Source organism: Mesoplodon densirostris, chromosome X (genome assembly GCF_025265405.1).
Source record: "Mesoplodon densirostris isolate mMesDen1 chromosome X, mMesDen1 primary haplotype, whole genome shotgun sequence".
NCBI classification, from domain to species: Eukaryota; Metazoa; Chordata; class Mammalia; order Artiodactyla; family Ziphiidae; genus Mesoplodon; species Mesoplodon densirostris.
The window spans coordinates 55,018,148-55,033,731 of record NC_082681.1 but is presented as its reverse complement, the minus strand read 5'-3'; the positions used below and the strand labels follow the sequence as shown (position 1 = coordinate 55,033,731).

Genomic DNA, 15,584 nt, shown 5'->3' with positions numbered 1-15,584 from the left:
TGCCACTCTTAATAATGCTAGCTAGGCTTCAACAACAGAACCTAACCAGATAATGCCAGAGGACCTCATTTCTGCTGGGTGGTTTTGTTGTGGGCTTTTTCTGGGTTGCTTGTTTGTTTGTTTTGAAACAAAACTGCTGTCTTCTCTGTAAATCATTCAGGATTTTTTTTAAATACCATTAAAACTAAAATCATGTGTTTACGGAAACACTACAAATCTGACCAGTTTGGTGCATTCCCTATCATTATTTTCCTCCATGTCCTAGAAAAAAATGGTTAAACATGTAGAGAAATCCTGATTCTCCCTTTAATTGCTTTTCATGCCCTCCAAATAGGAAAAAATTGGTAATTAAAATAGTCAGCAATATAAGGAACCATAACTCACTTTTTCTAATCAAAAATTAACAGCTACACTTCTATTTCCTCTTGTTGAAATCCCACCTATCTGTTAAGGGCTAATTGGGATGAAGTTTTCCCTGACCCCCCAACTTCTACACTCAAAGGATATGATTTTTCTCTTCTCTTAACCTCCATTGTACGTAGACTGTAAGAGATGTTATAAGAGACATGTAGTTAGTTTCATGTTATAGTTGTTTGTACATTTATCCTTTCCTTCCTAATAATTTATAAGGGTGCTTATTATGGTACTCTGCAGATATTTTATTCAGTAAAAATTTGTGGGTGGATGAAAGGGAGGAAGGGAGCGTTTTCTTACCTTTGCCTATATTAATGGCAAATTATATTCCCTGTGTGTAAGCAGTATAGTGGAAGGTGAATTTGCAGGACCAGTTCCTGATTCATTGCTAATGATTGGATTATTGCTTAATCAACAGACAGTTTTTGAGAAACCACTGTGTGTAACCCACTGTGATAGACACCTGAGCAGTTCTGTTACAGTTTGTGTAGTTTCTGCTGGTTTGCTCTTTAACATAAGTTTCACATATCTAATATACTTGGGAGCTTTTCCAACTATTTTCTAACATTATTCACATTTTTATTTGTCGCCCTTTCCCATATTTTCCAGATAGGCTGGCATCGTCATTGGACTTTCAACCTCGTAGAAAATTTGTCTTAGGGCCCAATTGCATTTCCTAGTGAAGAAGCGAACATAATGCATGGCCAATAAATAAAACCAAGGACATTTTTAAAAATCCTATTCATTAGCTTTGACATTGAGTCCAAAGATAATCGATGGCAAGGTCTGTGGAAGTTGAAATACTGAATATACTGATTTTATATTTTCTGTGCCATACTTTTCCAAAATCCCTTGAAATACTCAAGTTATCAATTAGGTAAATACTAGTCATTTAAAATCCCAAGAGGTTGGTTGTACATGTTATGAAAATATCATGGTTATGACAGATAAAAGTAAGCATTGCATATTTTCTACCTTTGTAACTTAACATGGATTAAGTTTTTAATGCCTTGAAATAATATTATTGTACTATGTGGTTTTACTTTTATCACGTATTTCAATCTTCCTAAAGTTGCTATAATTGAGTTTATTTGATAACGTACCTTTATATTACTACAAGACTTGATAGTTTGCAAAATACGAGGTTCATAATAGAGATAGTCAAGTTACTACCTGGCAGGGAGGATAAGAAGAAAGTGAAATATAGAAAAGTGATTTAATCTCACTACTGCAGTTTTGTAAAATATAATTAGTTTTTCCCCAGCACAGCAGAGTTTCATGCTGATAACAAGCTACTGAATTAATAATAATAAATCCATTGCAACTATTGAGACTTTTCCTTTAATAACATAACGAATGCTGAGCATTAAGAAAAGGAAAGGCGGGCCTCCCTGGTGGCGCAAGTGGTTGAGAGTCCGCCTGCCGATGCAGGGGATACGGGTTCGTGCCCCGGTCTGGGAGGATCCCATAAGCTGCGGAGCGGCTGGGCCCGTGAGCCATGGCCGCTGAGCCTGCGTGTCCGGAGCCTGCGCGTCCGGAGCCTGTGCTCCGCAACGGGGGAGGCCACAACAGTGAGAGGCCCGCATACCGCAAAAAAAAAAAAAAAAAGAAAAGGAAAGGCATTCTTTGTACAGATGTTACCTAGAGCAGATCTACATCCCCAAGCATAGGAAAAATGCCATCATACCCTGAGCAATATCAATGTGAAAATAATTTGTGCATCTCAATTAGAATACTGTATTTTCTACACAAAGGCATGCTGTTTCCTGGAACACATCTGCTTATTTTCCAATTGGAAAGATATTTAGGGGTCTATTCTGTTATCATTACATGTGCTTAACTCCAATTACAGTTAATGGGAGTTGTGTGTCTATAATCACAGTAGCCTCTGAACTACTTTAACATTATTGCTTTCCATTACCATCCTCGTTGAAATAACTTTCATCTCTTCTGCTGACCTGAACTACCATGGTAATCTGGGTTTCTGTTTTCTTTGCGTGGATTTATTTGCATGTAATGAAGGATATAGATTACATAACATGGCCTGTTTCTAGTTTTGAAAACATTACGATGTCACTGAGATTAGAATAGGGTTAGAACTATTTAAGTAGAGGTAATTGGTTGGCTTCTAGGCATGCATTTTTGCACAGCACCCTGTGTATACAATTCAGTTGGAATAAAATAATTTAATATATTTTATCACCTGTGGTATCTAGTGGAAACCAAATTTGTAAAACATATAAAATATATGAAAAAAATAAGGTTTACAAACTAGAGGCACTAGACTTTATCAACAACAAAACTATACATTTAATTCCAATTATTCAAAATTTTGACAAAGCAAAAATAATGAGAATAAGTGTATTATAAAATCTCTAAGTAGAATTGGTGATGCTCTTTTCCTTAGTGCTGGCTTGTGCTGTATTTTCAGAAGAAAAGTGGTTAGCCAGCAGGAAAGAAAAAAAAAGTGATCAGAAGACAGGGGAAGAGGCTTATTAAGTCTTTAAGAAAATGAAGAACCTGAGGAGAACTCTTAAAAACATCGTTAGGGACTTTAGAGTCACTTGACTCATTGGCACTCAGGAAATAGACATCTGCCTAGCCTTACTAGGATAGCCTAGTTAGTACCTATTGGGTTTGTCTGTCAAACTGTATTGTTTTCAAGTTGTTTTGTGATTAGAGCATGATGTAGAGTTCTAAAATGTACCCTAAAAATACATGTTTGAAATGAAAATATAAATTATAGAGGATTATCTCCACTAGGCATTAAAACGTATTATGAGACACATAATGAAATCAGAAGTCATTGGCACAAAAATAGTTAGAAAAATACTTAAGGCAATGGAACAGAAATGTACCCTAATATAGATAATTTAATATATAAAAATGAAATATCATGGGGCTTCCCTGGTAGTGCAGTGGTTAAGAATCAGCCTGCCAACGCAGGGGACACAGGTTCAAGCCCTGGTCTGGGATGATCCCACATGCCATGGAGCAACTAAGCCCGTGTGCCACAACTACTGAGCCCACGCTCCTAGAGCCTGTGCTCCGCAACAAGAGAAGCCACCACAATGAGAAGCCCATGCACCACAATGAGGAGTAGCCCCCCACTCGCCACAACTAGAGAAAGCCCACGTGCAGCAACAAAGACTCAACACAGCCAAAAATAAATAAATTAAATAAATAAATTGTATTAAAACACACATACACACAAATCTTAAAAAAAAATCATGAATCAATGTAGAAATTCATGATTATTCAACAGATGATGCTGGGACAACCCATTTCCTCTTTGCAAGGAAAAAAGCAAGCAAGCAATGTGGAAACTTACCTGACATTGTACAACAAAATAAATTCTAGATCATTTAAATAAGTGTTAGAAAAAATCAAACCTTAAAGGAGAAGAGATATCAGGACTTCCCTGGTGGCACAGTGGTTAAGAATCTGCCTGCCAATGCAGGGGACACAGGTTCGAGCCCTGGTCCCGGAGGATCCCACATGCCGTGGAGCAACTAAGCCCATGTGCTACAACTACAGAGCCTGCACTCTAAAGCCTGCAAGCCACAACTACTGAGCCCGCGTGCCACAACTACTGAAGCCCGCACACCTAGAGCCCATGCTCTGCAGCAAAGAGACGCCACCGCAATGAGAAGCCCGTGCACCACAACAAAGAGTAACCCCCACTCACCACAACTAGAAAAAGCCCACATGCACAGCAATGAAGACCCAACACAGGCAAAATAAATTAAATAAATAAATAAATAAATTTTAAAAAAAGAAGAAGAAGAGATATAGTTGAATGTTCATCAAATGTCTCTGGCTAGAGAAGGACTTCCTAAGGTTAACAATAAAGGAATGGATCACAGTGTAAAAGATCGATCAACTTATTGGGCAAGGGATATGACCAACATTTAAAGGAAGAAATATAAATGGATAATAACATATGAAAAATTCCACTTTACTAAGATTTGAAGAAGGGCCAAAAGAATCAGATGCCATTAGTCACTTTTCATATTAGCACATTTTAAAAAAATTAATACCCAACAATAAGGCAGACAAATTCATTTACTTACTGCCGATTGGATTTAAATTAATACAAGTATTCTGGAATACAATTTGGACTTAATTTTGCATACTTAACAATGCCACTTCTACACATGATGTATATTACAAGATATAAACTATAAGGATATTCATTGCAAGGCTTTGTATAATAGCAAAAACTTGGAAGCAACCTACATGTCCAACAGTAGAGAAATGGTTAACCAAATTGTGACATATTTATATAAAAAGAAGAGTATGTGGCCATTAAAAATCATGTTTTCAATATCATGTTTCAGAAGTTTAAAGACATGGAAAATTTCTACAATAAAATGTTAAATGAAAAAGTAGAACACCAATTTGAATATATAGTTCGAGCTCAACGTTTTTTTTGTTTTTTAAAGACATTATTCTGGTAAGTGAAGAGAATGAATCTAGTCAACAAACTGGCTGTCCTCCACCAAGAGGTTAGACCCAAGCCTAATTCTGTTGCCACTTTCCTTCCAGTCGTTTCTAGTGAGTGAGAAACTGTATCAAGTCAGGATCTCCAAAAGCACAGAAAAAAACATAAACTGTTTTGGAATCATGGGACAGAAGGGAAAAAAGATGTAAGTTCATATGATATGATTTCACTATAACAGTCTAAAATAATTATCTTTCATCAGTGTTTGGCATGCAAATAGATACTCAATAGACATTTCCCAAAGCAACCTAAAGTTTTCTTGGTTTTCTTAGCCTGAGCTGCGCAAATCCCATCCTCTGTTTGCTCTTTTTGCTGGGAACAATGCCTGTCCATTAATGGTCAATCTGCCACACCATCATTTTTGAAGAGCTTTGGAGAAAAGAAAGCTCACAGTAAATTGCAGAGGCTTTCTTTTCCTTTGTTTTCTAGCCAACTAATTATCATTAAAACGGGATGTTTTGTAGCACAATGTGCAGTATATGCCAGGCACACTTATTTTATGTTACCCTATTGGGAGAGTATAGTTGCATTGTGTTAGGTCAACGTTGATACATCTAACGTGCCTATGAAGCACCAGGAAGGAAACAGTTCTTCTACAGACAACAGATGGATGCCTAGCCTGGGGAGAAATGAATAATGGACATGGTCTTTTTATCACATGTTTTCAATCTCAACTTGACCTACTCATGCAATATCCAACACACAGCCCTGTACCTTTGGCATACACTCACTTTATTAGAGGAGTAATTAAACGTTCCCAGGTTACATTCCACAGGCTTGAGTCCTTTGGTCTATCTCACACCACATTTTGTTTAAGCTTTATCTATCATATGCTTATTCCTCAGTTATCTCACTTTGACAAAGTTTTCAGTAGGAAGGAAATTAGCAGAGTAGATTTAGGTATGATCTGAAATTTTGTGACATTCAGGTATTTCATGGATGATGTGCTTTGTACATAGTTGTTGAATAAATGATTGCATGAATGAATTTTAGAGCAATACAATAACAGGTTTAATCTATTCACTCAGGACTCTATTGGGAAGGTTTTGAGATGAATGCCAAATCAATTTATGCTCAGAAAAAGCATAGAGCTTCCTGCTCTTATGACAGTGGAGAAAGGCTTGAAAGTGGTTTGAACTGGTTAACCTGATATTCACAATGTGCAGAATCATGTCAAAGCTGGAACATGTATTTATATTCTCTTTTTGTGACAGATTGGCTTATTGTTTTAGCTTTGGTCACCCCTCCTCCATGGACTGCACATTTCCATATAACTATTCCCCTCTCTTCAATTTCACACTATGACCAGGTTACTGTCTGTAATATCAGAATCTTTTCACCTTCACATAGGGCATCAAGCCTTTGGTGACCAAAAATAATCTGATAGGGTATGTATGCCCAACTATGGTGGACTTAGAGCGTACATTTTGGGATGGACATCTCAGGCTCTACTGTTGTATTAATCCTTGTGTTTACAAACAATAGAATCCCTTAGTGAATCCTTAGACCATGAGGATACATTGGACTCTCTAGGCTTTCTTATTCACTGTGTTACCTCATACATTCAGAAAATGGAAAGAGAGGAACATTATGACAAATCGTGTTCCCTCAACCTCTGATGAAATGTATTTTCCTGTATCTCATTGCACAATATACCCAACAAGTATACACACATAGCCTGATGCCTCCCCCCATCTTCCTCTCTTTCATTTCCAGAAACACAACAAGGCAAATTGGAAAGGGAAGCCACTACTTATTAACAAAGCCCTCCGCATCACCTCAGGTAAATACATATTTTTTATACTATTGACTTTTTGGAGGAGAGACTCCTATTTTTTTCCCTCTAAACTATTCTAGTATCAGTAGTGTTGGGAGAATAAGACTGGGTAGAAAAGTGGATTTGGTTCAGTCTGGGACTCCTGGAGCTCTCAAATCATATCACATGGGCACCTGCCTCCTTCACCTATGTTTCCAAATAGGAAGTGCAGTCACTCTCACAATCACCCAAATTACTCCATCACCCCGACAGCAATAATAACTAGCATTTGCTCTTTTCTCATAAATTTAATGCCAACCATGTGTCCTGACCTTATGAGGGTCAAACCACTGATTTTTTACCCATTAGAATTTAATACTATAAATATAGAAGTTGTATTTTTAAATATTCAGCAATTCTCAATCTCTGCCTCAAAGAAGGCATGAATCCAAGTATGAAAATTGCTATCATTAGATTTCGAGCTATTAGACTGTGAGAAGAGATGAATATTTATATTCATATATATCTATATTATATATACATATAACATATTATCGTCCAAATTGCACTTCTACCTGATCCATACAGCTCTAGAGTATAAATATATTTTGTACCTAAAATAGTTTTAACATACATACAGAGAATCGTAAATAAATCATAGAAACCCAGAGCAGTCTTGCTGTCATTGTTTCCTTTTTCTTCTTTTTAACATCTTTATTGGAGTATAATTGCTTTACAATGTTGTGTTAGTTTCTGCTGTATAACAAAGCGAATCAGTTATATGTATACATATATCCCCATATGCCCTCCCTCTTGCATCTCCCCCCCATCCCACCCCTCTAGGTGGTCACAAAGCACCAAGCTAATCTCCCCGTGTGATGTAGCTGCTTCACACTAGCTATCTATTTTACATTTAGTAGTGTATATATGTCAGTGCTACTCTCTCACTTCGTCCCAGCTTACCCTTCCCCCTCCCCGTGTCCTCAAGTCCATTCTTTACGTCTGCATCTTTAATCCTGTCCTGCCCCTAGGTTCATGAGAACCATTTTTTTTTAGATTCCATATATATGTGTTAGCATATGGTATTTGCTTCTGACTTACTTCACTCTGTATGACAGACTCTAGGTCCATCTACCTCACTACAAATAACTCAATTTCATTTCATTTTATGGCTGAGTAATATTCCATTGTATATATGTGCCATATCTTCTTTATCCATTCATCTGTCAATTGACACTTAGGTTGCTTCCGTGTCCTGGCTATTGTAAATAAAGCTGTAATGAACATTGTGGTACATGACTCTTTTTGAACTATGGTTTTCTCAGGGTATATACCCAGTAGTGGGATTGCTGGGTCATATGGTAGTCGTATTTTTAGTTTTTTAAGGAACCTCCATACTGTTCTCCATAGTGGCTGTATCATTTACATTCCCACCAACAGTGTAAGAGTGTTCCATCTCATCCACATCCTCTCCAGCATTTATTGTTTGTAGATTTTTTGATGATGGACATTCTGACCAGTGTGAGGTGATACCTCACTGTGGTTTTGATTTGCATTTCTCTAATGATTAGTGATATTGAGCATCCTTTCATGTGTTTGTTGGCAACTTGTATATCTTCTTAGGAGAAATGTCTATTTGGTCTTCTGCCCATTTTTGGATTGGGTTGTTTGTTTTTTTGATATTAAGATGCATGAGCTGCTTGTATATTATGGAGAATAATCCTTTGTCAGTTGCTTCATTTGCAAATATTTTCTCCCATTCTGAGGGTTGTCTTTTGGTCTTGTTTATGGTTTTCTTTGATGTGCAAAAGCTTTTAAGTTTCATTAGGTCCCATTTGTTTATTTTTGTTTTTATTTCCATTTCTCTAGGAGGTGGGTCAAAAAGGATCTTGCTGTGATTTATGACAGAGAGTGTTCTGCTGATGTTTTCCTCTAAGAGTTTGATAGTGTCTGGCCTTACATTTAGGTCTTTAATCCATTTTCAGTTTAGTTTTGTATATGGTGCTCAGGAGTGTTCTAACTTCATTCTTTTCCATGTAGCTGTCCAGTTTTCCCAGCACCACTTATCGAAGAGGCTGTCTTTTCTCCATTGTATATTCTTGCTTCCTTTATCAAAAATAAGGTGACCATATGTGCGTGGTTTTATCTCTGGGCTTTCTATTGTGTTCCATTGATCTATATTTCTGTTTCTGTGCCACTACCATATTGTCTTGATTACTGTAGCTTTGTAGTATAGTCTGAAGTCAGGAAGCCTGATTCCTCCAGCTCCATTTTTCTTTCTCAACATTGCTTTGACTATTCGGGGTCTTTTGTGTTTCCATACAAATTGTGAAATTTTTGTTCTAGTTCTGTGAAAAATGCCATTGGTAGCTTGATAGAGATTGAATTGAATCTGTACATTGCTTTGGGTAGTATATTTTCAAAATGTTGATTCTTTAAATCCAAGAACATGGTATAGCTCTCCATCCATTTGTATCATCTTTAATTTCTTTCATCAGTGTCTTATAGTTTTGTGCATACACGTCTTTTGTCTCCCTAGGTAGGTTTATCCTTAAGTATTTCATTCTTTTTGTTGCAATGGTAAATGGGAGTGTTTCCTTAATTTCTCTTTCAGATTTTTCGTCATTAGTTTATAGGAATGCCTAAGATTTCTGTGCATTAATTTTGTATCACTCTACTTTACCAAATTCATTGATTAGCTCTAGGAGTTTTCTGGTAGCATCTTTAGGATTCTCTATGTATAGTATCATCACCTGCAAACAGTGACAGTTTTACTTCTTCTTTTCCGATTTGGATTCCTTTTATTTCTTTTTCTTCTCTGATTGCCATGGCTAAAATTTCCAAAACTATGTTGAATAACAGTGGTGAGATTGGGCAACCTTGCCTTGTTCCTGATCTCAGAGAAAATGGTTTCAGTTTTTCACTGTTGAGAATGATGTTGGCTGTGGGTTTGTCATATATGGCCTTTATTATGTTGAGGAAGTTTCCCTCTATGCTGACTTTCTGGAGAGTTTTTATCATAAATGTGTGTTGAATATTGTCAAAGCTTTTTCTGCATCTATTGAGATGATCATATGGTTTTCATCCTTCAGTTTGTTAATATGATGTATCACATTGATTGATTTGCATATACTGAAGAATCCTTTCATTCCTGGGATAAACCCCACTTGATTATGGTGTATGATACTTTTAATGTGCTGTTGGATTCTGTTTGCTTGTATTTTGTTGAGGATTTTTGCACCTATGTTCATCAGTAATATTGGCCTGCAGTTTTATTTTTTTGTGACATCCTTGTCTGGTTTTGGTATCAAGGTGATGGTGGCCTCAAAGAATGAGTTTGGGAGTGTTCCTTCCTCTGCTATATTTTGGAAGAGTTTGAGAAGGATTGGTGTTAGCTCTTCTCTAAATGTTTGATAGAATTTGCCTGTGAAGCCATCTGATACTGGGCTTTTGTTTGTTGGAAGCTTCTTAATGACAGTTTCAATTTCAGTGCTTGTGACTGGTCTGCTTATATTTTCTATTTCTTCCTGGTTCAGTCTCAGAAGGTTGTGCTATTATAAGAATTCATCCATTTCTTCCAGGATGTCCATTTTATTGGCATAGAGTTGCTTGTAGTAATCTCTCATGATCTTTTGTATTTCTGCAGTGTCAGTTGTTACTTCTCCTTTTTCATTTCAAATTCTGTTGATTTGAGTCTTCTCCCTTTTCTTCTTGATGAGTCTGGCTAATGGTTGATCAATTTTGTTTACTTCTCAAAGAACCAGCTTTTAGTTTTATTGGTCTTTACCTTTGTTTCTTTCATTTCTTTTTCATGTATTTCTGATGGGATCTTTATGATTTCTTTCCTTCTGCTAACTTTGCCGGGTTTTTTGTTCTTTCTCTAATTGCTTCAGGTGTAAGTTTAGGTTGCTTATTTGAGATGTTTCTTGTTTCTTGAGGCAAGATTGTATTGCTATAAACGTCCCTCTTAGAACTGATTTTGCTGCATCCCATAGCTTTTGGGTCATCATGTTTTCATTGGCATTTGTCTCTAGGTATTTTTTGATTTCCTCTTTGATTTCTTCAGTGATCTCTTGGTTATTTAGTAGCATATTGTTTAGCCTCCATGTGTTTGTATTTTTTACAGATCTTTTCCTGTAATTGATATCTAGTCTCATAGCATTGTGGTCGGAAAAGGTACTTGATATGATTTCAGTTTTCTTAAATTTACCAAGGCTTGATCTGTGACCCAGGATATGATCTATCCTGAAGAATGTTCCATGAGTACTTGAGAAGAAAGTGTATTCTGTTGTTTTTGGATGGAATGTCCTATAAATATCAATGCAGTCCATCTTGTTTAATGTGGCATTTAAAGCTTGTGTTTCCTTATTTTTTTCATTTTGGATGATCTGTCCATTGGTGGAAGTGGGGTGTTAAAGTCCCCTACTATGATTGTGTTACTGTCGATTTCCCCTTTTATGGCTGTTAGCATTTGCCTTATGTATTGTGGTGCTCCTGTGTTGGGTGCATAAATGTTTACAATTGTTGTATCTTCTTCTTGGATTGATCCCTTGATCATTATATAGTGTCCTTCTTTGTCTCTTGTAATAGTCTTTATTTTAAAGTCTATTTTGTCTGATATGTGAATTGCTACTCCAGCTTTCTTTGATTTCCATTTGCATGGAATACCTTTCTCCATCCCCTCACTTTCAGTCTGTATGTGTCCCTAGGTCTGAAGTGGGTCTCTTGTAGACAGCATATATACGGGTCTTGTTTTTGTATCCATTATGCCAATCTATGTCTTTTGGTTGGAGCACTTAATCCATTTACATTTAAGGTAGTTATCAATATGTATGTTCCTATTACCATTTTCTTCATTGTTTTGGGTTTGTTTTTGTAGGCCTTTTCCTCCTCGTGTTTTCTGCTTAGAAAAGTTCCTTTAGCATTTGTTGTAAAGCTGGTTTGGTGGTGCTGAATTCTCTTAACTTTTGCATGTCTGTAAAGTTAGTAATTTCTCCATCACACCTGAATGAGGGCTTCCCTGGTGGTGCAGTGGTTGAGAGTCCGCCTGCTGATGCAGGGGACACGGGTTCGTGCCCCGGTCCCGGAAGATCCCACATGCCGTGGATCAGCTAGGCCTGTGAGCCATGGCCGCTGAGCCTGCACGTCCAGAGCCTGTGCTCCGCAACAGGAGAGGCCACAATAGTGAGAGGCCTGCGTACCACAAAAAAAAAAAAAAAAAAAAAAAAAAATACCTGAATGAGATCCTTGCTGAATAGAGTAACCTTGGTTGTAATTTTTTCTCTTCATCACTTTTAATACGTCCTGCCACTCCCTTCTGGCTTGCAGAGTTTGAGCTGAAAGGTCAGCTCTTAACCTTGTGGGGATTCTCTTGTATGTTATTTCTTGCTCTTCCCCTGCTGCTTTTAATATTTTTTCTTTGTATTTAATTTTTGACAGTTTGATTAATATGTGCTTTGACCTGTTTCTACTTGGATTTATCCTGTATGGGACTCTCTGTGTTTCCTGGGCTTGATTGATTATTTCCTTTCCCATGTTAGGGAGGTTTTCAACTATAATCTCTTCAAATATTTTCTGTCTCTTTTTCTCTCTTCTTCTGAGACCGCTTTAAGTTGAATGTTGGTACATTTAATGTTGTCCCAGAGGTCTCTGGGACCCGTCCTCAATCTTTTCATGCTTTTTTCTTTATTCTGCTCTGTGGTATTTCCACTATTTTATCTTCCAGGTCACTTATCCATTCTTCTGCCTCATTCATTCTGATATTCATTTCTTCTAGAGAATTTTAAATTCATTTATTGTGTTGTTCATCATTGTTTGTTTGGTCTTTAGTTCTTCTAAGTCCTTGTTAAACGTTTCTTTTATTTTTCTCCATTCTATTTCCAAGATTTTGGATCATCTTTACTACGCTTGCTATGAATTCTTTTTCAGGTAGACTGCCTATTTCCTCTTCATTTGTTTGGTCTGGTGGGTTTTTACCTTTTTCCTTCATCTGCTGTGTTTTTCTCTGTCTTCTCATTTTGTTTAACTTACTGTGTTTGGGGTTTCCTTTGCACAGGCTGCAGGTTCATAGTTCCCATTGTTTTTGGTGTCTGCCCCTAATGGGTGAGGTTGGTTCAGTGGGTTGTTTAGGCTTCCTGGTGGAGGGGACTGGTGCCTGTGTTCTGGTGGGTGGGGCTGGATCTTGTGTTTCTGGTGGGCAGGGCCGCATCCCATGGTGTGTTTTGGGGTGTTTGTGAGCTTAGTATGATTTTAGGCAGCCTCTCTGCTAATGGGTGGGTTTGTGTTCCTGTCTTGCTAGTTGTTTGGCATGGGACATCCAGCACTGGAGCTTGCTGGCCATGGGGTGGAGCTGGGTCTTAGCGTTGAGGCAGAGATCTCTGGGAGAGCTCTCGCTGATTGATATTATGGGAGGCCAGGAGGTTTCTGGTGTCCCGTGTCCTGAACTCGGCTCCCCTACCTCAGAGGCTCTGGCCTGACACCAGGCCAGAGCACCAAGACCCTGTCAGCCACACAGCTCAGAAGAAAAAGGAAAAAAAAAGAAAGAAAAGAAAGAAAAATTAAAAATAATTTAAAAATTCTTTTAATTATTAAAATAAAAAATAAAATGAAGAGAACAACCAAACCAATAAACAAATCCACCAATGATAACAAGCACTAAAAACTAAACTAAGATAAACATAAAAATCAGAAACAAATCAGTTACAGACTGCAAACCCCAAGTCTACAGTTGCTCCTGAAGTCCACCGCCTCAATTTTGGGACAATTCATTGTCTGTTCAGGTATTCCACATATGCAAGTACATCAAGTTGATTATGGGGATTTAATCTGATGCCTCTGAGACTGCCAGGAAAAATTTCCCTTTCTCTTCTTTGTTTGCATAGCTCCTGGTGTTCAGCTTTGGTTTTGGCCCCATCTCTGCGTGTACGTCGCCCTCAGGCATCTGTTCCCTACCCATACAGGAGGGGGTTAAAGCAGCAGCTGATTAGAGTGCTCTTGCTCATTCAGACCATGGAGAGGGAGGGGTACAGTAGTCATAATTGGAATGCGGGGCCAGCCTGCAGCGACAGAGGCTGCCGTGACTTTGCAAAAGCCTGAGGTGTGCCGTGTGTTCTTCCAGGGACGTTGTCCCTGGATCACAGAGCCCTGACATTGGCGGGTTGCCCAGGCTCCTCGGGTAGGTGTGTGTGGATAGTGACCTGTGCTTGCACACAGGATTCTTGGTGGCAGCAGCAGCAGCCTTAGCATTCATGCCCATCTCTGGTGTCCGCGCTGATAGCTGCGCCGCCACGGCTCACGCCTGTCTTTGAAGCTCATTTAGGTGGTGTTCTGGATCTCCTCTCTTGCCTCTTAGGCAGTTCCAGACTTTTTCCCGGATTCCCTCCCAGTTAGCTGTGGTGCGCTAGCCCCCTTCAGGCTGTGTTCACGCAGCCAACCCCAGTCCTCTCCCTGGGATCTGACCTCCGAAGCCCGAGCCTCAGCTCCCAGCCCCCACCCTCCCTGGTGGGTGAACTGACAAGCCTGTCAGGCAGGTGAGTGATCATTGGCAGTGATCCTCTGTGTGGGAATCTCTCCATTTTGCCCTCTGTACCCCTGTTGCTGCGCTCTCTTCCGTGGTTCCTAAGCTTCCCCTTTGCCACTCCCTGTCTCTGCCAGTGAAGGGGCTTCCTAGTGTGTGGAAACTTTTCCTCCTTCACAGCTCCCTCCCAGAGGTGCAGGTTCTGTCCCTATTCTTTTGTCTCTGTTTTTTCTTTTTTCTTTTGCCCTACCCAGGTACATGGGGGAGTTTCTTGCCTTTGGGGAAGTTTGAGGTCTTCTGCCAGCATTCAGTAGGTGTTCTGTAGGAGTTGTTCCAAATGTAGATGTATTTTTTGTGTGTGTGTGGTATGCGGGCCTCTCACTGTTGTGGCCTCTCCCGCTGCAGAGCACAGGCTCCTGACACGCAGGCCCAGCGGCCATGGCTCAACGGGCCCAGCCGCCCTGCAGCATGTGGGATCCTCCCAGACCGGGGCACGAACCCATGTCCCCTGCATCGGCAGGCGGACTCTCAACCACTGCGCCACCAGGGAAGCCCCTAGATGTATTTTTGATGTATTTGTGGGGAGGAAGGTGATCTCCACGTCTTACTCCTCCGCTATCTTGAAGGTCCCCCGCTGCCATTTTTTCTAGTGTCATTTTCTCATAAACAATGTTGGAGGTTGACATTTCCAAAATACAAGTGATGGCCCTTCAGGATTGCTTCTACTTATAATTATCTCATATACATAGGTACCAATTAGGTACCAAAAAAATTTAAAGAGAGAGAGACAGAAAGAGAAGGAAGGGAGGGATAGAGGGAGAGAAGGAGAGAGGAAGGGACGAAATATAGAATAATTCTCTCTTGTGTATGCCAAGAGCTGGATTTGGGCCATCAACCAGTGTTTATCCTGCCTTCCAAAAGCTTCAGTGTCCTTTCCCCAGTTCATTTTTTTTTTTTTTTTTTTTTTTTTTGCCGTATGCGGGCCTCTCACTGTTGTGGCCTCCCCCGTCGCGGAGCACAGGCTCCGGACGCGCAGGCTCCGGACGCGCAGGCTCAGCGGCCATGGCTCACGGGCCCAGCCGCTCCGCGGCATATGGGATCCTCCCAGACCGGGGCACGAACCCGTATCCCCTGCATCGGCAGGCGGACTCTCAACCACTTGCGCCACCAGGGAGGCCCATCCCCAGTTCATTTTAACTTGAAAGTTTATTTTCTCACACCAGATGCTACCAAGACAGTTGCAGGTTGATGTGAATCCTGTCATCAGTTCATTACTGCTGCAAGGCTAGGTTTTAGTATGTGGTACGTCTCTTGAATCCAGTGGTCAGTGAGTGGTGGTATGGGGTACCAATAGCATTCCTGGAGTGAGTGTGAATGCCAGCTGACCTTAGTTT

General features: G+C 39.5%; 1 protein-coding gene across 4 annotated transcripts in view; it reads left to right on the top strand.

Annotated features, from left to right (window-relative positions):
- Window positions 1-15,584, top strand: part of DIAPH2 (diaphanous related formin 2) — an 894,195-nt gene that overhangs the window by 871,596 nt on the left and 7,015 nt on the right. The window contains exon 28 of one of the 4 annotated variants that reach the window (XM_060086246.1): window positions 6,635-6,701. The exons of the other annotated variants lie outside the window; for them this stretch is intronic. Within the exon in view, the coding sequence (XP_059942229.1) occupies window positions 6,635-6,678 (44 nt within the window). The 3' untranslated portion in view covers window positions 6,679-6,701. The remainder of the gene's footprint in view (window positions 1-6,634; window positions 6,702-15,584) is intronic. 4 annotated transcript variants of the gene reach the window in all.